Source organism: Pieris napi, chromosome 10 (assembly GCF_905475465.1).
Source record: "Pieris napi chromosome 10, ilPieNapi1.2, whole genome shotgun sequence".
Taxonomy (NCBI): Eukaryota; Metazoa; Arthropoda; class Insecta; order Lepidoptera; family Pieridae; genus Pieris; species Pieris napi.
The window spans coordinates 7,756,651-7,780,743 of NC_062243.1; the positions used below are offsets into that span (position 1 = coordinate 7,756,651).

Sequence of the window (24,093 nt, forward strand, 5' to 3'; positions counted from 1 at the left end):
TGTAGCAGATACAGAATCCTAGCCATTGGGTCCTTAATAAAAGTGAGTGATGTTGTTCCAATATGTGTATTTCCCTCACACTCAAATGCCCACGAGATCAACAGCATTCTTCACAATAAAAAAGACCTCGACTATGTTACGGTAATGTTACATTACAATAATTAATCACCTACGACACTTTACTTTTTTAATACAATTATTATTATATGTAATTACAAAAAGTCTGTCAACTAAATACAAAATATTCGGCGCGCATAGCGCACCAAACTCTTACACATATACATATTTTATAGAGATAACATATACATAGCACTACCGTTAATTTATTAAACAAAATTGTAACCTATGGGAGCAGACTTAGCGTAAATGAGAATCGCGCCGTCGCGTCGCGTCGCAGTGCGTAACACCACGAAAATCAGAAATTAAACACTAAACCTAATCTAATCTCGCGTTTCAACGCTTATATAGGATAATAAACGCAACGCTCCGACGCTAACTAATACACTAGGAATTTTTAACGAAAAAAAAAAACAATTTTTAATTACATAGCATTTTTCATTCAATTTCCTTTCATATTTATTTTACAAATCAGTTATACAGTTTAATACACGAAGGCATCTGTTACGTTACAAATGGACCCACGCGACAACACTTGTATCACGCGTAAGCAGATATCGCGCAAACGAGCGGAACAATACCAAAACAGCATTCACGAACAGACAGAGACATATCATACACACTGCGGCGTGCCGAATTAATCACAACGTACAATTTACAACATGATGAAATAAAATTATTCTAAATAATACCGCGCGCTGGTCTGTCCGCGAACGCATAAAAAAACAACTTAAAAACGCACAAGCGTAAAATATATAGAAAACAAGTAGTTTTACGAAGACTTGGCTAACGCAAGATGATAGACCTTTAGTTCAAACACTTGAAATAATTAAACTAACGCGGAATAAAATCGAAAATTTTTGACAAGTAAGAAAGGCCGCGTGTCCGTAAAACACATGTGTATTTGAGAGTACGCGAATGTTACGCGAACACAAGTGTAACTGAACGCGTTGTGTCAATTGACTGAATGTATGGCTGGCGCCCTATGTACATGTGTCGAATGACCGTTGGTTAACGCCTGGAAACAAAGAGAGACATTAATCAATATTATAGAACTATCAAAATTTATAAATATTTTGCAAAAAATTATGTCCTTTGCATATCTTTAAAATAAAAATAAATCTTTGTCAAAATTAACACCTTTAAAAAAAAAAAAAAATTTATACCGCATGGTCTAGTTGGGCGCCCAGTAGGATTGCGAGTATGTTGGCTTACTTCCGGCTGTTTTACCTCCCGCTGCGCGACCTCCAGCGCCGCTCTCCTATAAAATACATTTATATATTCACTTGGAGTCTTGAAGTTTTTAGAACAAGGCTCGAGGCTTTTATAAAGAGGGTTGCATTACTGTAAGTAGTGCAGGGATGACATCAAATCTAATGATATCTCTGATAAATCCTGAAAAGTCTTGATACATTAACAAGAATAAACATTAGTATATTTAACAAAAAACATTTAGAAACTTCCTAAGCATTTATTATTTTAGGCAGTTGTTGTATAAATACACAAAACACGGAACAAATGTTTTTTTTTAGAATCTGGTACCGGATATGTAATCACTGATGCTGGAACAGTATTTATGGAGGATAATATGTAAGATTTGACAAAATTAACACAAAAAAATAGCTTTGACTGTTTTTTAATATAATAATATTTTGAATGCCTGTTGTGTTTTAGAATCAACCCATATACCAAATTATTTATAGTCTTCAGAGAAAACATAACTATTACATATACACAATACATAAATGTACTACATGCACGTAGAGGCGGGTAACAATCAATTTACATAAATATAATACATACATAATATATAAAGCAACATGGCACGGTGCAAATATTGTTATGACCGAAACAAAAGTTGGAAATAACTGATTGATGTCTTAAAAAAATTGAAAATATTAGTTTGATAAACCTCAAAATGAATAATGTTTAAGCCATAACAAGTATAACGCAAAACGTAACATCTATATGAGATTTGTGTCATACTAGACATTTTTAGATTTTTACATTCAGAAAGTTTAGCGTTATATATAAGGTGAGCCAACATAAACATATATTATAATAGATAACTTACCCGCCTAGTATGACTACTGTTCACCCGTACATCCATCTACAAACGAAAGCAAACGCTAACTTTTGTAAAATAAAAAGAAACACTATATAACATGCAAATGTGTATGTGTGAGTAAAATGTTTTTAAAACCATAATTGAATAATACATTAACAAAACCGCGACCAAAAATAGTTAAAAACATGATGATGACAGATAATATAACTTGATCTTAACTGTGTTATGTTTGTGTGTGTCATGCAATGTTGGTAACATTCGTGGGTTAGGTTATGTATGATGGCTCATGCATATGTATACAAAAAAAAACTAATATTTGTCTTCCTAGTCCCGTGTATTATAGATAATATAGAATAATACCGTAAATCTATTCAATTCATTATCTCCACTGGTTTATTTATTTATTTTAGCATTCCAGTATATTGTCTGTCAAGGCGTGTATATGTGCGTTACCTGGTGTTGCGGATGGTGGTGTGGGTGGTGGTGCGGCGGCGCGATGTAGAGATGCGAGGCGGCGCCAAATGGCGGAGGCGTACCGCTGTGGAAGCCAGCCTTCTCGTATGTCTGAACATTGTAATACGGGTATAAATGTAGCTTTGTTTTTTTAAACTTTGAAAAGCGTTAACTTATTACGAATTTCCGACGTAATTAATCACTCCGTAGTGTGTAATGGGTCCATCCCCAATCCATCCATCCGCAAGTAAATTTACCACGCAAAATTAACAATTTTTTCATTTTTATATAATAAATAAATATATATTTTAAAGTATTTATAAAATTGTAGCAAATTAATAAAGCAATTTTCTGACACAAACACTTTAATTTCCAAAACCAGTTACCACTCCTACCATAAATCGTACTAATCATCAGTCTGCTACTGATTCATAGCTGATGATTCTTTGTAAATTAAATTTTTTGTTTCTATAAATATATTCAATATATTTTTCAATTATAGTTGTTAATTTAAAGAATTTTAAAATAACATTAAGCAACAAAACAAAATAAGTATTAGGCTTATGAGAATGAACACACAACAATTAAATTTCTTATATTTTATATATTATAATAGCTTTACACATTAAATTTAAATGTTAGAATAATAAATAACAATAGAGTACAATATTACTTTTGATTACTCTTATTATTAATGTAGAAAACTCTGATAACCTAAATAAATAAAATACTGTTGTAAGCAAGTGCTTATTGATCACGAGGAATATCAACAATTAAGCAGTTAGTGCCTTATGTCACAATCTATCTGCAACATACGACAGTGAAAGAAAGCAAAAAACATGCCAAAGTAATCATAGTTCAAGACTTTTAATTTGTTATGAAACGAAGTTTAAATTACTATGGAACAGTGTTGCCTAGTGGCTTCAGCAGGAGATTCTCCGAGGTCGTAGGTTCAATTCCCAGTTGTGCCAATGGACTGTGCTCATTCAACACTCGTACGGTGAAATAAAACATCGTGAGAAAACCAGCATGTCTCAAATAAAATATTGACGACATGTCGACAGACGACAGAAGGCAAAACCTACTTGTTTATAAAATAAAAATGATTAGAGAAACCAAACAATCTGAGGCCAAGATCACTTAGAGTTGTACCGTCACCGGTTTATTATAATTGTAATGCAAATTATTAAACGCAAGTTATTAAATGTGACCCTATTTGGTTATACAATTATTTAAATACTCACATTGACCTTGTTTAGAGTGACATGCGCCTTGCCGTACATCGCGTTAGTTAAATCAGCGCTGGCCGCAGCTGCCGTCTTGTTTGCGTTGCCTGTGTATGGACCGCCTGCAAGTTAAATACAGTTGAAGAAAAAATACGAGATTAATTTATTAAGCCAGGAGAGATTTGTCATCAAATATAACACCAGTGTTTTAACACCTAGTACAGTTTTATACACTAGTCCATTGAAATGTTACATTGGCTGAACATTTGATAGAGGACGATTTTATATAATAGGGGGGCAAACGAGCTTGCGGGACGACCAAAAAGGGCAGTCCACGCAGCCCATAGACACCCATTTTTAGTGGGTGCGTTGCCGGCCTTTGAGGGAGGAGTAGGCTCGTTTTTTAAAAATTTGGAGGTCGTATCTCTGAGGGAAGACCCCATTGCATTGATGGGTCTAGGATTGGAACACGCTCCGTCAACTAGGACTTTAATGCTACGTCCTACAAGAAAATTTGCCAGCCATCGGCATAAGCCATCGGGAAAACCGTATGACGGTAGTTTCGAAAGATGCGCCCTTTGCCAAACCCTATCAAAGGCCTTAGCTATATCCAAGCTAGCGGCCAATGCCTCTCCCTTACTTTCCACAAGGGGGGGCCCCCTTAATATGGGACATGTAGTGGGGTCAATACAAGATCAAACCCCAAGTTTGTGGAGTTGGCGCCCTTGTCCCCCGGTCGCCATCTTGGAAAAAGGTGTGAAAACACGTTTTTGGCTATATCACCTAAACTATCAATCGTACAAAATATTTTGTAGCAAATCGCTTTGCCTACAATTATGTGTGTGACTTTTTATCATAAATTAAAAATACTAAAAGTTATAAGTAAAAAGTGAAAAAAATTCATATTTTGCTTAATAACTTTTTTCTTTTGATTTTATCAAAAAATTATGTCAGAACAATTTTGTGATAAGTAAAATATAGTATGTGGAATTGTGTAAAGAACTATAATAAATGTATACCTGGTTTGTAGGTGTCCTGCGCATCGTAGGGCGGCTGCTGCTGTTGCGAGTAAGCTGACACTTTGCCGCCCGTGGTCACGCCCACGCCACCCACACCGCCCACGCCTCCTACTCCACCCACGTTTGATCCACCACCATACTGTAAATGTTTTTGCTCAAGTTATTAGACCGCTTACGTAGCTTAGGCTTAACGTACGCGTATAATTATAACCTCCTTTGTGGTTTTTAATTCGGTTAAACATAAAAAATCGTGGCAGGTACAATTGGGTTATAAGTGAAGTTCCTTGAAACTTAAAAGTGCGATATCATTGATCCGAGATTTAAAATGTTTATCAAAAACAAATTTAGTTTTTAGAGTGGTAAAAAAATTAATCTGCCTTGTCGCACATTATAACTACACCACTTCGTATTAAGCATATTAGAGAACGGATTACTCACTAGGCGTGTTATAGATTTATAATAATATGATTTTGTGATTAAAAAATATACATTTTTGGGTATTTTGCTAAAATTGTATTTGAATTATTTCAATTTTGAAATATAGCTATACTTACAGTTGGGTAGACTCCATACTGGTAAGTTGTAGGCGGAGGCTGATAGAAGTATGCGTAACCCGGCGGTAACGCCGCTGGAACCTAATGAAATAAATGTTGTAGAATTTATCATAAAAGGTACATACTTATTGTAGATTATAATATTCTTTAGCATAATTTTTGAAATATATAGCATATAAATAGGGTAACCATAGTTCACAAATCAGATTCTAAGTAATATTTTATGTTTCTATACTCACTATATTCGGTGCAAATCCGAGTCATTTAATATGACATCAGATGGAAGAGCTATACTTGAATATTTATAAAAATCCTTTAGGTGTTTGAAGATGGTTTAAAGGGTTTATCATTACTATTATTGAATTTAAATGTCATCCATAATATCCATCTCTATTAAGACATATATGTAGTTACAATATTTAAAAGATTTTGTTACCTGTTGTGGTGAGGCAGCATCAGTTCTTGGGAATCTTTCGGCAGCGCCTAAACCAAAAGTACTGCCATCCCGACCGCCATAACCGACTTCGTAGTATCCACCCTGCGATACAATAGCTATAGTTAAAGCTAAAGTATTTTTTTTAACATGCAATGTTTATTGAAAGATACTATTGTTTAAGTGCATTTTAATATTCTTACTTTACTTATAAAATATTGTATATTTTATCGTTTTAGTATTTGTAAGGAGAAAATCAAAGGTGTCTATTTGTCCCTATACGTGGGTAACACTGAAAATGTTTAGAACTGGCCAGTTAGAAACATTGCTTATGAAAACTTTATTTGAATTTCAATTTTAGAATTCTTTGGTAACCTAATGTAGTATATTGCATTCATTTGTCATTTTTTTTTGTTAATTGGCGGCAAATCTAAAGCTCTTGTTACACGTGAAAATGAACCTAACGCGAGAAAATGTTCGTTCAAAGATTTTTTATGACTTTCGTTGAGGGCCTACTCTATAACAAAGCTATGATAGGCTGCGATTAGTATTTCTTAATGAAGCCCCATATCGTGCCACTTTTAATAGGTTTAACGAGTTAAAGCGTGGACGTAGCTTATCTCAATGATGATCCGCATGAGGGTCGTCCTTTAACAGCGACTACTGAAGATAACATCAGTGTTGCGCGACGCATGATAGAGGAAGATAAGAGAGTGACCCACCAGCAGATGCGGGGGAAAGCCTCGGCATTGGTATGAGTAAGTTCAAAAAATATTACACGAACATTTATGGATGGACCTGGATTCCCTTCCCCATACTTTAACCGTCGACCAGAACCACCTTCGCATAGACTGGTGTCGCCAAATGTTCGCGTAACATCGTCACAGGTGATGAAAGCTGGATATATTGCAACGAACCCAAAACTAAAGATAAAATTCGAGGTATTCGCTTTACGAGGCCTGAAGTTGCGGTGAAAGCGTACGAAAATGCCATAGAAGAGACCCATAAGGAAGAATGGGCCCACTGCTTTTCTCAGTGGTTCCATCCAATGCGACGATGTGTAGAGAGGAACGGAGATTACTTCGAAAATACAATAAAAGTATGGGCTTTTCTACATTAAGCCGTTTTTCATTTTCTAAACATTTTCAGCATTACCTAGGTACCCTATTCTAAATATATGTCTAGTTTCTAACAATTATTTACAAAAATAAATAAGTTTAATTACATCTCACTCTCTATTGTTTTTTAATAAACTTTTCGTGGGTTATAAAAAAACACCCTAACAAAAGATAATGATACAATTATTATTCAGAGAAATGTCACAATGTATAAAACTCACCATATGATGTGGCAGCGTGCCCCGGCAGAGTTGTTCGTCGTAATAGGCACCTCCGTATAAGGCACCGCCCGCGTAGCCGGCGCCTGCACCTGCGCCCGCACTGCTGCCCGATGTCGACGACACGCCACTGTTCACTGCTGCACTTGCTGCAAATAAATTATTTATTTATATAGACTCACCAACTAAATAAACAATTAATAACTTCTATGTAATATAATTCGGTAATATTTAAATTATGAAATGAAATACAGACTTTTATTGGCATATTTTATTTACATACTTCTTTAAGAAAATTAAATTAAAGCATTATTCTCCTAACAAAACAATGCTTTAAAACAATTTTTTAATTATTAAAGTACAATGTGTCCCGACCAAGAAAATAAAGAAGAAAATAAAAATAGAAAAGATAATTTTTCTCACCTGTAGTTGTAACAACTTTGGCAGTTGACGACTGTTGCGTCGTTGCCGCGTTCGTTAAACTGTTACTTGACGCAACTGAGTTGTCGTACTGAAAATTAAAAATTAAAATAGATGAATTCTTATAGAAATAATTCTTGATTTAATACGATTTCATATAGACAGCGTATCTTAAAGACATTAATTTTCGTATTACATAAAGCACAGCAGAAAAAACATAATTAAAAAAATAAATAAACCGATGATTATTTTTAATTATACTTGTCAATATTATATTAATCGTTAAAATTGAATCTATATGATTTTTGCTTTTTTATAACTACAACATCATACTCAAATATCAGTACATTTCAATATTTTATCGTCAATTTGAAGTAAGTAAACATTGCATATAGAAGAACTGTAAATTGAATTATTAGGACATTTACACCAAGACTTCACAAAACGTCTATCGTACCTGTGTTTGTTCCTTGTGTTTGGCCGGCAACTGCGAAGGTTGGTAAGGCGTGTAAGGTGCCGCAGTGTATAGAGCACTTCCACCATACACTCCCGCAGTTGAGGACGTTTGCTGAAATAAGGATAAGATTATAATAAATAGATATATTTAATGTCACTAAAAAATGTTTAAAAAATAATTTAAAAACTCTGGTATCTTTTATTAATAATGGCTGTGTTATTCTTCCTTTATATTAAATATACATTATAATGAATGAATCTTAGAACTTAGAATTTATTATAAATACATATATACTTTGTTATATTTTTTGTATATATAGGTGAAACTGTGCTTTGTTTATGTTTGAATGTGTATTCCGTTTTTGGCTTTTGTGTACAATGTAAATTTTTGGATATTGTTTAGTGTGTAGCTGTAGGAATACTGTTGAGCAAATAAATAAATAATTTAAAAATCTGACAGATACAACACATTTAAATACAAAGTTACCACAAGCTTGGTAAACCTACGAGTCCAACTACAATTGAACAATTAACGAAATAAAATTATACGTATATTACAATGTTCCTACATTAAGTAAGAAAACAAAAATTAAAACCAAACTCTCTATTAGAGGTTTTAAAAATGATACCCTACTCTGCATAGAAGTTTCAAGAAATTTTTTGTCTATGAAAAATCTATAACTATTATTTCCCATACATATTCGGTACATTTCCCACAATCTTGATATTCGAAAAGGGTCAATAACTGAGCTACCAATATTATTAACTGGGTAGATTTTAGATGAACCTTGTACCTGATAAGAGTTCATTATTGGCTGGTACGTAGTGAGCGTGACACTAGACGGGTATGGGGCAGGGTTGATAGGCGCCGCATGAGACGCTCCCACGCCCGCCGCAACGCCCGCCACGCCAGCGCCCGCTACCGCTCCCGCTAGAGATCCTGAGCTTGAGTTTACCTAAAATAAAATAAACGTATTCAAAAAAAATCTTTGGTATCACAGCTTACTTTTCATTATGATAGTACACAAGATACAATGGAAAAGACAAGCTGAAACAAATGCAAGGCTAAATAAGTTATCGATCGTTTTATATTAAAACCAAAGGTATAGTGCTTTTCATGAAAGAAGTCCCGCGGTGATTTTTGGAACTAAATTTGACAGGTCGGCAATGTTGTCATTCGTCGATGTTATCAAGTTCGTTTGTTGTGGTAGATTTTTGTGAATTTTTAACTAGCTTAGTGCATTTTAAAAATTGATTACAATGCGAAAAGTTGTAAAAGTTCGGCTCGAGAAATGATATAAAAGGTGAAAGAGTTCTGTGAAGCGGAACATAAGAATCAAGGTGTTTTAATACCACTAAACAATGTTCGGAAGATAGTTGCCGCCATAACAAGTACTTTTTAGAGTTGCCTTTTAATAATTTTTTGCTGTATTGGTGGGACTTTTATGATATAAATTCGTTTTTGCGACAAAATTGAATAAATACATAACGTGATGAAACTAGGTAACTGAAATTAAAACATATATTACATAAGTATTATAAACTTAAAGTTACTATTATTTTTAATTGTTCATAATTTAATTGCAGGTGTGTCAGAGTAGACTGTAACAAGAATTACAAACGAAGGTATAACAGCGGCGTGTACTCCGAAAAAAATTGTAACCCAACAATAATTATGCAATTAAACTCTGAATAAAAAATTGTATTGCTTTTCTTTACCCTATTTTCTCATCTTTTCCCTGTAAGTAGGTAGAACACCGCTACTATAAGTAAATAAAAATATACTTTTTACATAACAGAAATATTATTTCATCGAAGTATGCAGAAAATAATATTATTTGATAAATTACATCTGCTAAATGTAAATCAAATAGGTAAATTTTTTACTTATAAATGGCAACATTACGTCATGCGATTGCAGCGCCGCGTCTGGGGGACTTCTATCATCAAAAGGACTATAGTTGTTATGTCGTAGACTTTTCTAACAGCGCAATCACAGCAGCCTTTTTTTTCTTATAGATTTTATTAAAAAAAACTGTGTAGTGTAAACCCAATATCAACAAATTACATGATATTTGATATAATATTTTTATTAGATAAAAATAATTATAATAGTTTTTAAATTAAAGATGACGAATAGTTGCTCTGACTGATATAGTTTTTCAAGAAAGGTTACCATTAATAAAAGCTAATAATATTTGGGAGCTTAGAATGATATAATACCTGTGGTGCATATAACGCTGAGCCATATGGATGATGCGATACACCGCCACTTGGATATACGGTTGCAGCTCCCGTCACCGGCTGCGAAATACGAAATAACTATCAAATTTATGATTACCAAACTAATAAGGGACCAGTCAGATCACCAGTCTCTTAGTTTCCGTAACTCTTGGTCCCAGTTAATTGTATGAAAATAGCCCTGTTCTACAATTAAAATACTGGAGTTTATTTTGTGTGGATATCTAATATTAGTTAAAAATTGCGTCGTGTCCTTTATATTTCCTGGGGTAATTTGTTGTAAGGATTTCTTTTTAGGGTAGGATTTGTTCTTAAGTAACTTAATAAAACCCTCCACACATAAACAGAAAAAACTGTTTTATGAAAACACACTTCGGTGAAACTAAAAATCCGGCATCGGCACTTTGTAACAGCGATAACGACATTTAAGTATGGAGTTTCCATAAAGTTCTCCTAATACCCGTAGCGCTGATACACAACACACATACTCCCAATGGAAGTATGAAGTTATCCTGACTATTCAAAGTATCAACTAATCCTATCATTATTATCAAATAATTACTGTTGCACAAGTTTTAATTTATTTTTAAAAATTTCGTACAATATGCAATTTCTACCCTCATTACCTTCGTCCGATGGTTGTGATGCGCATAGTGCTGATGGTGGTGTTGCATCGACTGCGCTGCGCTACTCGCACTTGTGTCCGCTACCACCGCCGCTGCTAGGGACGCTGACAGCTTTTCTATGGCTGGAAACCACATACACATAAAATGCAAGACATTTTAGAGTAATTTAATAACTTGTAAAGTTACACCACATGTGCAAGATATAAATTAAGACTGGGTCTTTCAAAATTCTATCTGTTATTAACTCTATGTATATTTTGAAGTAAATTAAATATTAAAATGTGTGTAAAGGAAAAATAATGGTAATGGCATCACATTTATATCGAAACAACAACAATAATATAGATTAACTTACATGTAGTATTTGATACGGCAGGTTCGGCAGTGGTTGGCTGACTTATGTTTGATGAATCCACAGCATTTAGACTTTCATTTAACTGAAATAATATTGTATCTATAGTGTAAATAAAAAGTGAAATATTAAACAAAGAAGTCCTTAAACATAATACTGAATTTACTCTTATAATGGGCTCTTGTGATCAACATACAACAATAAATTTAATATTTTGCTAGACCATCTAACGCATTATATATCATATTATATAAAATAAATTAACTTTTCTAACAATTTAATTAAAACTATTCTAATTTCGCTCAAACCTACACTATGTCACGGCCTAAAAGCTAACGCGCATAAATAAAACTAAGGCAAAGATTAGCAAAACTTTAAACCCATATCTCACCATAGCATTAGAATTGGGATATGTGGGTGTAGACGCCTCAGAAACCGTGTCGTGACTAGTCGCGATCGGCTGCTCCGCTTGTGACGTCACCTGCGAGGCGTACTATCATACATTATTGTAACATCTAACAACAGCATATATATATGTACAATATCTTAATATATATATATAAATTACGTGTCACGTTGTTTGTCCGCTACACACCGTGTGTAGTTTGATCCAATTTAAAAGATAGGATAGCTTACATCTCAATTTATACCCGAAATATTATTTTATTGCAAAATATTTGTTTATTATTTGACAGCCACAATTCTAACAGATGGCGCTGTGTTGAAAGTACCAAAGTTTCACATAAGCTACAACTATGCCATTAAGTTAACCACCAAAAAAGAATGGTGGTCCCCATGACTGGTGCTCTCCTACCGTTTCCCTTGAATAGTTAACTACTATGTAATATAACAAAAATCTTAGCCACAGCAACGCTTGGCCGAGTCTGCTAGTAATTTATAATTTTTCCTATTATTGTGTTCGGCCTAATTGGTTTTTAACATTATATGTTTTGCGTTATGGTAAGCAATAATATAGAGTTACGTGTTTGTGTGGCATTAAGAAATTTCCTATGTTTAACATATTAATTTTTATTTATATTTCTAATTTTTTTTTAATTTTTATTGTGTCTTGTAACTTGGAAATAACTATATAGGAATGATTTAAAGATGGAATACTAAAGTGGTAAATTTTTTACGAGTCGCGGTACGATATATAACTTTAGACTTTTTCATATTTTCGACTAAGTTTGTGTTTCAAACGACAATAAAATAAAAATCAGTTAAAATCAAAATCATAGTTTAAGAGTCCATTAATTAAAATTTTCCAATAATTTTTAGATTATTTTTATCTTCATGTTATGGATAGGCACACTGATCCTACTCTTTTGTTGTAACCAAAAAAGAAAAATGAACATGATTAAATATCTACCTGCTTGGGTCTCTGCTGCACCGGCGTGTGGGGCTGTTGCGCGGGCTGCGCATTCATCGACTGTACGCTGGGCTGTGTGGGCTGCGTGGGCTGTGGAGGCGTGTGTGCCGTGGGCGCCTGTTGGACTTGGGCAACCTGCTGGCCCACTTGTGACTGTGGCGTGTGTTGGGGCGTGTCCAGGGTGTCAGGTTCCAGAGCACCAAATTGTACATCGAGGAATATACCGCCACCGCTTTCGCCACCTCCTGGCATTTCTACCGCTGATGATGGTATCTATAAGGTTTATTATTAATTTATGGCTTTGCAAGCTATAAGATCATATGATTCAATAGTTATTTAAATAATTATATGAATATGTAGAGTAATAATAAGTATTAAATAAGGTTAGTATATCCTCTGGCCTTTTTTTGGAACATGTAAATCTAAATAGTTGACCTACAAGACTGCTTTACGTTATATCAAATAACTATATGTATATATATATAGTCGATCCAACGGATTTTTGAAGTTATATTTCTTTAGGCGCGTTATGAAAAATTGATGAGAGTGAAATTTTACGATGCGCGCGCACCGTGACACAAAATTAACAGAATGAAGTTTCCCACGGAAGATGCTACGGCATTGGACATAATTTAAAAACAACATTCGAATAATAATAGAATTTATGTTACACTTAATGTAAGAGAATAATACTAAATATTTATTTATTTAATTTTTCAAATGTAAACTGAACTTTATTGACTATAATGACTCCTTTTCCAGTCTTTGATTATTTAATTGTAATTAATTATTTGCATGCAATCAAAAACTATTTTTAATGATGCCAAAGAAGTATAACTTCTTACGCGCGAACATAAGTACACGCACCCTTTTTTTTAGAATTGGTAGGCTCTTTTCTTGAAGGGCCCTAAGTCGAATTCGTTCTTCGTCGATGTTAGCTTAACAGAAGATCCAACAAAGATGTTTTGTGCATCTTGTACTCGCGTAATTACGGGAACCATTTGTGTCAGGTCATATGACAAGGCAAAGTCATGAAAAGACCTACCAGCGAGATTGGTGGTATCAGAGCCGAACCAGTAGGCATGGTAGGTAGGTTAAAGTCGCCATGTATCAAGATTACGGCTGATGGGACCTTTTCGAGCAGGGAATCTGTAGCCATTTGGATGTGCCCAATGAATTGGTCAGTTTCGAAATTTTGGCTATGGGACCTATGCAGGCGAATCGCGGATGTGTCATCACAGTCTACGCGTAGCCAGAGGATAGATAAATCCAAACCTTCAAGCGTCCTGAGACGGCGAGAACAAATCGTCATGATCGAACAATGTCGGATTTGAAAAAAATTCAAAATCCACTTTTTATCATATTTGGATACTACATTGACTAAATATTACAGCTACATTTTAAAAAAATCCCTGTGTTTTAAATTTCAAATTAATCAGTCGGTATAGTGTCGGATTTGATAGAAACATGTGATTTTTTTGAAAACTGTAATTTAATGTTATTATTTTTATTTTGTTTCAAAACAAACTCTTTTGTTTGCTTGTATGCCAATTATCATAATAACAAAATATGAATTAAAATACTTATGACAAAAACTAACATGATTATATTATTTTGAAATGGCTGCCCTGTAAAGTTTACTATTTGTCAGATACGTCACTATTCTACGACTATGACGAAATATACTTCCTGACGTACACGCAATCTCCCGCCCGCGGCGCAAAGGAATGTTCCAATTTATACCCCGGATAGGAGTGGTAGGTAGTATCAGGCGGGGAGGATTTCTGAGTTTGAGACTACCTTTTACTAAAGTTTCTATAATACATATTATTAATAATACCTTAGAAGGCGGAGGCACCCTTGCTCTCTGCGGTTTCCTCTGATTGGCCAAATCAGCTGACCCATACACACCGTAGTTGCTTGCGTACACACCTACACAAGTACAAGTAAGATATTACGATCATTTATTAATAAGTTAACAAAAATATTCCAGCCCTGATCACTGTCTCAATATCCCAGAATTTCTTAATAAATAGATTATACTATGATTTATTTTCAAGTTTAATAAGTTAGGTGACTCATCAAAGAAAATGTAGTACACATAACATGACTTAATAAAGATACTAATAAACTGTAATTTTGTTTTTTGGTGCTCAAATATATTTTTAATTCCATGATCTTTAAAATAAAACTATAGAGTAAAAGTAATTTTTTTTTCAATAAGAAAATTTGATTTAAGGCTAAAAAAACCTAAACATATTTATTTTCTTAATATCTCCATTACAAGGATACTTTATTTACATTGCTTCATTATAAGTTATTAATTACATAAGTATACATACTGTTTTCATGCCTCTGAGCCTGATGAGTCAGTTGCGATAAGTACTGCGACTGCGCCGCGCTCAAACTGCCAGACATTCCCATTGGCTGAAAAAAAATATATATTTCTAATTTCCTACTAATTGCAAGTACTCTATAAATTTTAATAACTCCGGGTACCTTAACACCGCTACTGAAAATGAAAATCGGCAATGCTGTCATGATTCTGAATAGGAATTTAATACAAAATTTAATAAAATATTTACGATTTTTCCGCATAATTTTTTCGCGTACTAGCCTCAAGTAGCTACCTCAATTCTTAACTTCGAATTCTTAGCCTTCTGCCTATTGGGACTTTGAAAGTTGGTAAAAACGCAATGTAATTTAAAGTTTAGCCATTAGGTAAAGTATCGATGCCTAGAATAAACTAGGAAACTTCAAACGGAATAAAATTCACTTTTTAAATACATATTTTCAACTATCTTAATATATAAAAATTACGTGTCACGTTGTTTGTCCGCTATGGACTCCTCAACTACCGAAGCGATATCAATCAAATTTGCACACCGTGTGCAGTTTGATCTAACTTAAAAGATAGGATAGCTTACATCTCAATTTATACCCGTAATATTATTTTATTGCAAAATATTTGTTTATTATTTGACAGTCACAATTCTAACAGATGGCGCTGTGTTGAAAGTACCAACGTTTCACATAAGCTACAATTTAATGGCATAACTACCAAAAAAGCATGGTCCCCATAACTGGTGTTACAAAAACCTTAGCCACAGCAATGCTTGGCCGGTCTGCTAGTAATAACATAAAGTCAAACATTCTTAAAATATCTATCGACTTCGGTTATACATTCTTTATTTTATCGAAAAACTCCTCCCAGTATCCAACATATACGCTCCTTTTGTACGTGGGAAGATAGAAGTATATAAGAGTAATATATACTTTACCTGATGGTGGTGGTAAGTATCGACCGGTTCTGCAGCAACAGGTGGCGCTGGTTGCACGTTCACCGGACCACCCGTCGCTGGTACACCACCGGGGACGGACACCATTTGTTGCTGAAATTCATTTTAATTTAGTCTTGAGTCACACAACATATTCCCATGAACATAAAAGACTAAATACGTATAAATACGTATTTAATTTCATGGAAATACAGGTACTATCAATGTAAAAAATAATAATATAAAATCAAGTATCAAGTAAGTTTAATCCAAAAAATATATCAAACTTTTAGGGATACCATACTAATTTTTTTTTACTTTTTCGTTCTCTTCTTTCATTAGCCAGACTCTAGTCGTTATTGGTACAGATTAAGACAAAACAATAGAGATCCCATAACAAGAATTCAATGTTTTATTGATACAATGTTTGTAATGGTAAATTATAGGTAGGTATAGTATTGGGATTGGTTAAAAACCCTCACATTGGGGTAAAGCCGATTAAAAAACCATTACAGCGCTGAAGTCTCGTATAAACAATCAAATATAAATCCTAATTATCATTTTTGACTACTTCAGTATTCAGTTTTTTTTTATTTGCAATTTATTACTTGACCTTTTTACAAAAAGGCGATATGCAGGCATACATTAACAATTTTGAAAAAACAAAGTACTAAGGCACTTTCAGAGTATGATCTTAACAAAAGTTCGTGGGAGTCGTTAGATGTTAAAGAGAGACACTAACATTCTCCCACTTTGCAATATTTTGGCAAGGTCGGCAAGGTGGATATTTTTGTTATTTGGTTGGAAATTTTACCGTAAAATAATTCACCTCGATTATATTGGAGTGCTGTTGCTGGGTGTTATGATACGTGTATGTGGGGATATGGCCCTCTGTGGGACCATTCGATTCTGGGACCTCCCAATCCTCCTGCAAACAGAAGACTGGTAAGTAAGGGATTTCGTCATCTCTAATACAGATAACCAACGCACTGTCTCATTAATAATCTTACATAAGCGCATGAGTTTTCTGCATTCAACCAAAACTTTAATTGGTCCCAACGATGCGCATTGAGAAAACCGATCATTTAAACCGCCTCTAAAAAATTGTAAACTACTTTGCTTTTTCTTAGTCTTTCATCAGTTGAAAGATATCATTTGTCTTTTTAGAATCTAATAATTATTAGGATTAGACAATCAACGAAACAAAGATTTCATTTGTGACACGAGATATTAAGAACTTATGATGCTACATACAAACATGAAGTATTTGTACTGTTATTGCCAAACACGAAATTTTTTATACGGTTCTTAAGTATTAAGAAAAGAACTCACATTAACCGTGACCTGCGCAGGCGCCCCGTTGCCGTCAGCTGCATTCTGTGCCAAGGAACTCGGAGTGAACACCTACGTACAGACACTACTCAGTACAGTCACATATAACCATAGACAGAAAATCGATTGAGCAAGCTAATTGCCAAATTGTTAATCAAATTTTGATTAGTAATTACTTATTGCGCTGTTGATTTTTCTACAAAAACACACTTTTGTTTTCTGTTGTGTGTCAACTGACAGCAGTAATTTTTTAAAGGACGTCTACCACTCGTTGCAATTACAACTGATATTAGGAATAAAAACAAGCCCAATCCCAATAGATACATTATAATTTATAAACTTTTTGATGAGGTGATATTAGAAAGAGACAACAATCATAATAGTCTTCCTTTTCTAAACTTTTGTTAGAATAAACTATTTACTTATGCCAATAATTACTATTATTTTACATTTCAAATTATCAATGGGCGTAATTGAGGCAACAGAACAAAACACTATCATGCCGTTTCTTGTATGTTGCCTCAATGACAAATCCACTGAAAATTCTAAATGTAAAATAATTGTGATTATTGTAAGAAATAATAGTTGTGTAAAGATTGCTCAATCCATTCTGTCCATGCATATAACCGAATTGTCAGTGCCTATACAGGGTTAATTTTAATAAAAAGCCATAGCCAAGTCTAAAGCGAAGTTTCAACAAAGCACAACCAAATAAAACGTTTGACGTTTAAATACATTCTCAAATAGATGAATGTGTATATCAATGAAATTTCACTTCTATGGCTTGAATAAACAAAAAAAAGAGTGAAAACGTAAATCAAATTCAAGACGCCATTTGTTTGATTCTGAGATAACAACTCTAGTCCAATCAAAAACATTTACAGGAACGAAGAAAACACCAATAATTTGTTTTACATTCCCACTCTCAAAATTTTTATTGGCTAAATCATCAATTCACACCGTAACAAAGTTAAATTAGTAGTTCCAAACTTAAAGATAATATTTTTTTTATATTTTCTTGTAAATATTCATATGATTATTAAAATATTATTTGAATCTGTTATTTAACTTTATATTTTAGACATTACTTTGAGAAGCTACATTCATCAAATCATAATAATATACCGACCTTTGTATCTGATAGAGAGCCAGACCATTCTTCGTTGTCCCAGTCTTCTGTCGTCGGGAACGAATCACCCATGTTGCCACCTGAAAGTATTTAACATAATATAAGTCTCAATTGGATAAAGAATCTAACATGTAAATGTAATTTAAATTTAATGTTCACCGAAGTTACTGACGAAATCATGTCTCCTTTTAAGCATATCTATAATCAAATGCATTGCTCAAAAACTTACCATTATCACCGTTGTTCCAGTTCTCCCCCCTGTCTCTTCCGCCCCTTCCTCCTCCGCGTCTGCCCCCTCTACCCCCTCGGCCTCCCCGAGCCACTCCCCGCCCGCGACCAGAGCCCCGGCCGCGGATGCCTTCGCCTTCACCACGACCTGTCATGATCATTTTTATTTTATTATCATTATGAATGGTTTAGTTTGTTTGTTATCAGGGTTGCTTGGGAGAAATCGCTTGTTAGCGATATGGCCGACTGATATTTCACATCAAAAACAACTCTGCCGTACATGGCGTAACTATCAATCTTTATTAAAGTTACATCTAAATATTATTAACTAAATAATAATCTATATCTACTTAGTTATAGAGAAACGAATTCTAAAAAAAATATAAGGAACATTTATGATTTAAAATTTTCAGACATCTAAAATACATAATAATTTATATAAAATCCAGTTCAACTATTTTTTAAATGGTATGTAAGGTAGACCACGGGCCAAACAAATGAAAAAGAGAAAATATACAGCCACAACCCAGAATAGTTTTCTTTATAATAGTATACTTACGTGGTCTAGGTCCAGAGCGGCCCCTTGAATCCCTGGCGTCACGGGGCTCGCGTCCTTCCTTCACAACTTCCACTTCGCCGTTGCCGGATGGGGCTGGTGGCTTTTTCTTCTTCTTCTCATTTGTCTGCCATTCACTCTGTATCCGCAAATAAATGAAAAAACTTTAAATTTGCAAGTGCTACAGCAGCTAAATATGTCAATTGATGATTTCAAAAGTCTCTTTAGAGTTGCAGGTACAATATCTTTCAGAGGTATGTCTAGACTCTGATTTTTCATTCAGTAGAATTCTGACATTTCACAAGTGTTGCTACTAAAAAAGTTCTCCACCGACAAAAAGGGACAAATTTGACCCAATTGAAGGCAATAAAAAATAATAATAATTTATTCTTTAGCTGGCATCACTGCCTACTTATTCCAGGTTTAGTAAACGTTTTTAAAAAATAAAAAAAATATCTTTTCTTTTGAGTTTCTTAACGCTAGTGATGAAAAGGAACGAAATTATCACTCGCCGTAAAACCACTTTTAATGTGGACCACCGCACTTAACAAAATGGATACATTCACTAACAAATAAAATGTATGAAAAGACTCAGAAATTCGAATCGGATTAAAATTGAAAAATGTGCCTGGCCAAAAGGTTTGTCATCTCTGGCTCGTCAAAAAATGATAGCTGTCAAAATTCTACGGAATTAAAAATCAGTGTATGGTTATATATTTTAAAAAATTTGATAAAGAGCTTGCTTCCTTTATATTTGTTGCTTCAAAATTAATTCAAATTTCCAGTCTACATATTATATCTTGCCTAGGTTTAATAATGGTTATTACGAATATTGTTTATTAGAATTATTTTGAAGCACAACAAATAGGGTTTAATGATTATTCCCTTTAATCATTAATAGAAACAAGAATGCCCGCAGTAAATAGTAAGTAATTCCCTGCTAAAGTGATAATTCTAGTGGAACTTTAACCATATTTTTACCTGTATCCTGGCACTCTCTTCTAACAACAAGTTACAAGCGGCATCCATGTCGTTATCAGTGTCGTGCAGAGCGGAACACACCTCTTCCTCAGATTTGCATGTCATCTCCATCAGCTCTGTCACCTGCAATGGGAACAATTTGCAGTTCCAACTTTTGTAAAATTATGAAAATTTCATGAGGATTGAAAACTAATAAGCATTTATTTATACACTAATCAATATCAATGTCAGTCATAGATTACATAACTTGATAACCATAACTACACAAACCTATATAATGCTTTTATATCATTTAAAAAAATCTTATTAAAAAGTTCTTTCGCTGACATTACTTAATTATTTCGCAATATGTAACACACAATTTCTGGCGTAACATACAAATTCTTCAATTAATTTGTAAACCAAACTCCGCACTAAAGCTATATAGGATAGCTTACTTTACCTATTGACAACACAAGACACATATAAAGATGTGAGACAATGTTAAAAGAGTTAGGAATATCAGCAAAGGTTACAAAAATGCACCTTTTTAAATTGATGGTGCTACAATAATCCACTTATGTTTGTAATCAGACAAACATAAGTTGATACATACAAATAATCATAGTAATTCCATGTTAATAGTGAGTATTGATTTTCCGCTTCAATGTAGTGCACTATTACGTCAAGTTGTAACATGTCAAGGGCAGATATAAACCAAATTGTATCTGTTTAAATACTTATAAAAGAATGAATAATGTTTTTTATTGCTCACTTGAATACTGCCTAATTCAATATTATTTTTTACTTTTTTACGGTAAGGTAAAGTTAAAGGTTTAAGGTAAGCATTACGGCATTTAATAGCTGTTGCAATTTGAAACAAAATTGAAATGCATGACTCAATTTTGACTACTTATAAAAATTATATTATTTCTATTAATTAATGTATACAAAGACAATAAAAGTAAAATGATTATGATAAGAATTGAAATAAATGTAATTTTAATATGACTCTTTAAAAAGCTCGTGGGTCAAAGGGATACAGTGGGTAAGAGCAACGCAACTGACTAGACACTTTCATTGTTTTTGGTAATTACACCTTTATTTTTCTATTGGTGTCGGATTGACATTAACACAACCAATGGCCCAAGCTTAGATCGACATCTTTGGCACAGGTGGCTGTTGCTTTTCTCCTGTGGCATATTTGCACAATCATCATTATAAGGTGTTTAGGAAGATTACATTGTAATTGCTTCAGAGGATTCTCTGATGCAGTCTCTATCTTTTGAGGAATTAGTATTAAGGAAGCCATGCATTGTTGATACATGAAGTATTTAGTGTTGTTTAATACATGATAATTATTTACTATTAAAATATATAGATATGGCTTACCATTCTGCGAACATCAGCTTCCTCGCCTTTACGGTCAACTATGTTTGCAAGACGGAGTTGTTCTGTGGTTGCCTGTAATTTATACATACTTTATTATAAAATTATACTTTTACTAAAGGCTCTTTGGTATTGCTGTTTAAGCTTACTATGAAAACTAATACATTTTTGTCAAATTCATGATTAATCAATTCTTAACTATTTATATATATATATTATATACTTATATATTTATTTCAAAAGCAAAGAATTACAAATATAAAAATATAATAAAAACTAAAACAAACTAAACTTGGAAATAAATAATATAAAATACTACTGCTTTTTTAAAGCCTGGTTAAATTACTCTTTGGACATAGACTGAATCTCAGTTGTACAAATACAAAATACACTATACTATACACATGCTTCTATTTTTTTTATATAATTTTTCATGCTAACTACAAATCATAATGTTTACATTATGATTTGTAGCATCATAACGTTTTAATGGGTCAGACCAAATATTTGAGAAAGAATTTAAGAAAGAACCATTGACGTGATATGACACACATAACACTATGATATAAAAGAAAAAACTTATGACTGACCTGTGGCTTTGCCTTTTCTTTTGGATGTTGCTTATCTGTTGGCTTCCCTTTTTCCTGTTGCTTTCCCTCCTTTCCCTTTGCACCACCCTTGGTGGCGCGCGCACCCAAACTCATTATGACCTATCTTATATATACAGCCTCTATTTACAAGCAGCTGAAACAATACAAAAAGTGAAATAATTAAGAATATATTTTATTGATTGATAGTGATTAATTTAAACTATATCCTTTATTTTTGAAACACCAAGTTCTAAGAAACAGTTGAGTCATAAATGATAAATGCAGAATGTGTACTAAGAAACAGTCTACAAAGCAGTGTTATTGCATTAGAAAAGTAGGTTGAATGTATACAGCTCTAATTTTGGTGTCATATTACCTTACTTCAGCATAATATAAATTATGCATGCATTAAGGGAGATTATACTCTTACACTGCATCATAATTTAGTAATACTGATCATGGTATTGTTCTTCATCCAAAGGAAAGCATTTTATGCAAGAAGGCTGTCTACATGCAAAGCTACTATATAGGCATACTACTAATACTCTATGTATGTATTCTAGGAGCTTCAGAAAAATATCTTATTCTGATAAGTGAAATTATTACTTAAGACCAAGCTTTATTACAAAAAATTGGCTTTTTCTTATTAGGCCAACTATTATTACTTTATTAATTTCTCAATGTTAGGGTAAACAATAATATAGTTGTTTCCAAATGTTAAAAATTACTTTTTTTATTATAACTTTAAATAATAATTTTAAAGATACTATTCAGAAAATGAGTAATCTATTTTTAACCATAATATTTGCACAATAATTAGTGATATTTTTGTTTATCTACAATGGAAACAATTAAGATACCATAAAGTAAAAAGTCAATAAACTGTAAAATATACAGTTGATGTTGTTAGTTACTACATAAAATAGAAAATAGATAAATGAATAATTATTAGACGCGAACTTAAGAAACAAGCTTGATTGGTAAACAAAACATTTGAGTAAAAAACAAAAGGTAATATGTATGCACTATCTTCGGTTGATAACCAGATTTATGATATCATAATGCTTTGATATAACTTGAAAAGACCTGCTTTGATGGAATTTGAGAAAAACTGCTCAATGAATCATTTTAAACTATCGGGCATCGAGCCGACACCAATTAAAAACTCGAAGATTACAAGGGAATTGCATTCAGATTTATGCAAACGAAAAGTTCTCACGTAAAGCAAAAGCAAACGTCATCAATTTCAAAGACATTGAACCAAGACGAAATATAATAGGCGGCACATGTGGGGGACGCCATTCCTGAAGCACCTTTCTTGGTATCAAAATGACAGTCTTTGTTGAGGAAATATCCTTGTTCGCCACAACTCACAAATAACTAACAATCACATCGTTACACTTCTAATGCTTTGCTATATATTTTTACCTTTTGGGTAGCTATTTAATTGGATTATTACACGGTTTTCAATAAAATTTGCGAATTTCCATACCTGTGAAATGCGCTCTCAAACGCAAGCTGATCACGTGACTTGGCTAGGGATGTACCTCAAAATCTTTAATAAAAGTTGTTCATTAGTTACGATTCAACGAATGGCCAGTGTTATTAGTAAACACAACTTAATATAATACAGGAACTATAGAAGAAAAAGCGTTTATGATGAATAATGTTTAAGATGTAAGGATTTAAATGTACATATTATCTAGTAAACGATTTGACAGTTTTCAACTTTAAATTATAATAGTATAAATTATCGGTGTTAATGGCAAGTTCTTGGAAGTTGGAGTAATTGTATTTCTATGAAGATTTTTATTATTCTAGCTGTTTTTGGTCACTATAGGAAGATTCAATAGAAATACAGGTTTGACACGTCCAATAATAGTTTTACCCTTTTCAGTAAATTTTTATTCTATTAAATACAGAGAGGTCCAAATCCAGGATGCGATACAAAAATGAGAATT

At 33.3% G+C, this 24,093-nt stretch overlaps 1 protein-coding gene across 9 annotated transcripts; it reads right to left on the reverse strand.

Moving 5' to 3' along the window:
- Positions 1 to 50: 50 nt before the first annotated feature.
- On the reverse strand, positions 51 to 23,722 carry LOC125052889 (protein lingerer). Of its 9 annotated transcripts, none has more exons than XM_047653952.1 (29): positions 23,625 to 23,722; positions 22,133 to 22,286; positions 21,546 to 21,617; positions 20,175 to 20,297; positions 19,197 to 19,332; positions 18,639 to 18,785; positions 18,410 to 18,489; positions 17,281 to 17,352; positions 16,778 to 16,876; positions 15,952 to 16,062; positions 15,013 to 15,097; positions 14,511 to 14,602; positions 12,671 to 12,943; positions 11,693 to 11,794; positions 11,305 to 11,386; positions 10,950 to 11,071; positions 10,306 to 10,386; positions 8,877 to 9,038; positions 8,084 to 8,194; positions 7,630 to 7,717; positions 7,210 to 7,355; positions 5,874 to 5,975; positions 5,438 to 5,518; positions 4,884 to 5,022; positions 3,883 to 3,986; positions 2,639 to 2,749; positions 2,192 to 2,227; positions 1,284 to 1,378; positions 51 to 1,135 (listed from the first exon to the last, which is right to left on the reverse strand). In XM_047653952.1, the coding sequence occupies exons 2-28, from the start codon at positions 22,244 to 22,246 to the stop codon at positions 1,292 to 1,294; spliced, it is 2,958 nt and encodes a 985-aa protein (XP_047509908.1). In that variant the 5' UTR covers positions 22,247 to 22,286; positions 23,625 to 23,722; the 3' UTR covers positions 51 to 1,135; positions 1,284 to 1,291. The 9 variants fall into 9 exon arrangements, with proteins under 9 accessions (XP_047509908.1, XP_047509909.1, XP_047509911.1 ...); XM_047653953.1 differs by having other exon boundaries at positions 15,952 to 16,059; positions 23,561 to 23,664; XM_047653955.1 differs by having other exon boundaries at positions 17,281 to 17,325; positions 23,561 to 23,663.
- Between the last annotated feature and the right edge of the window lie 371 nt (positions 23,723 to 24,093).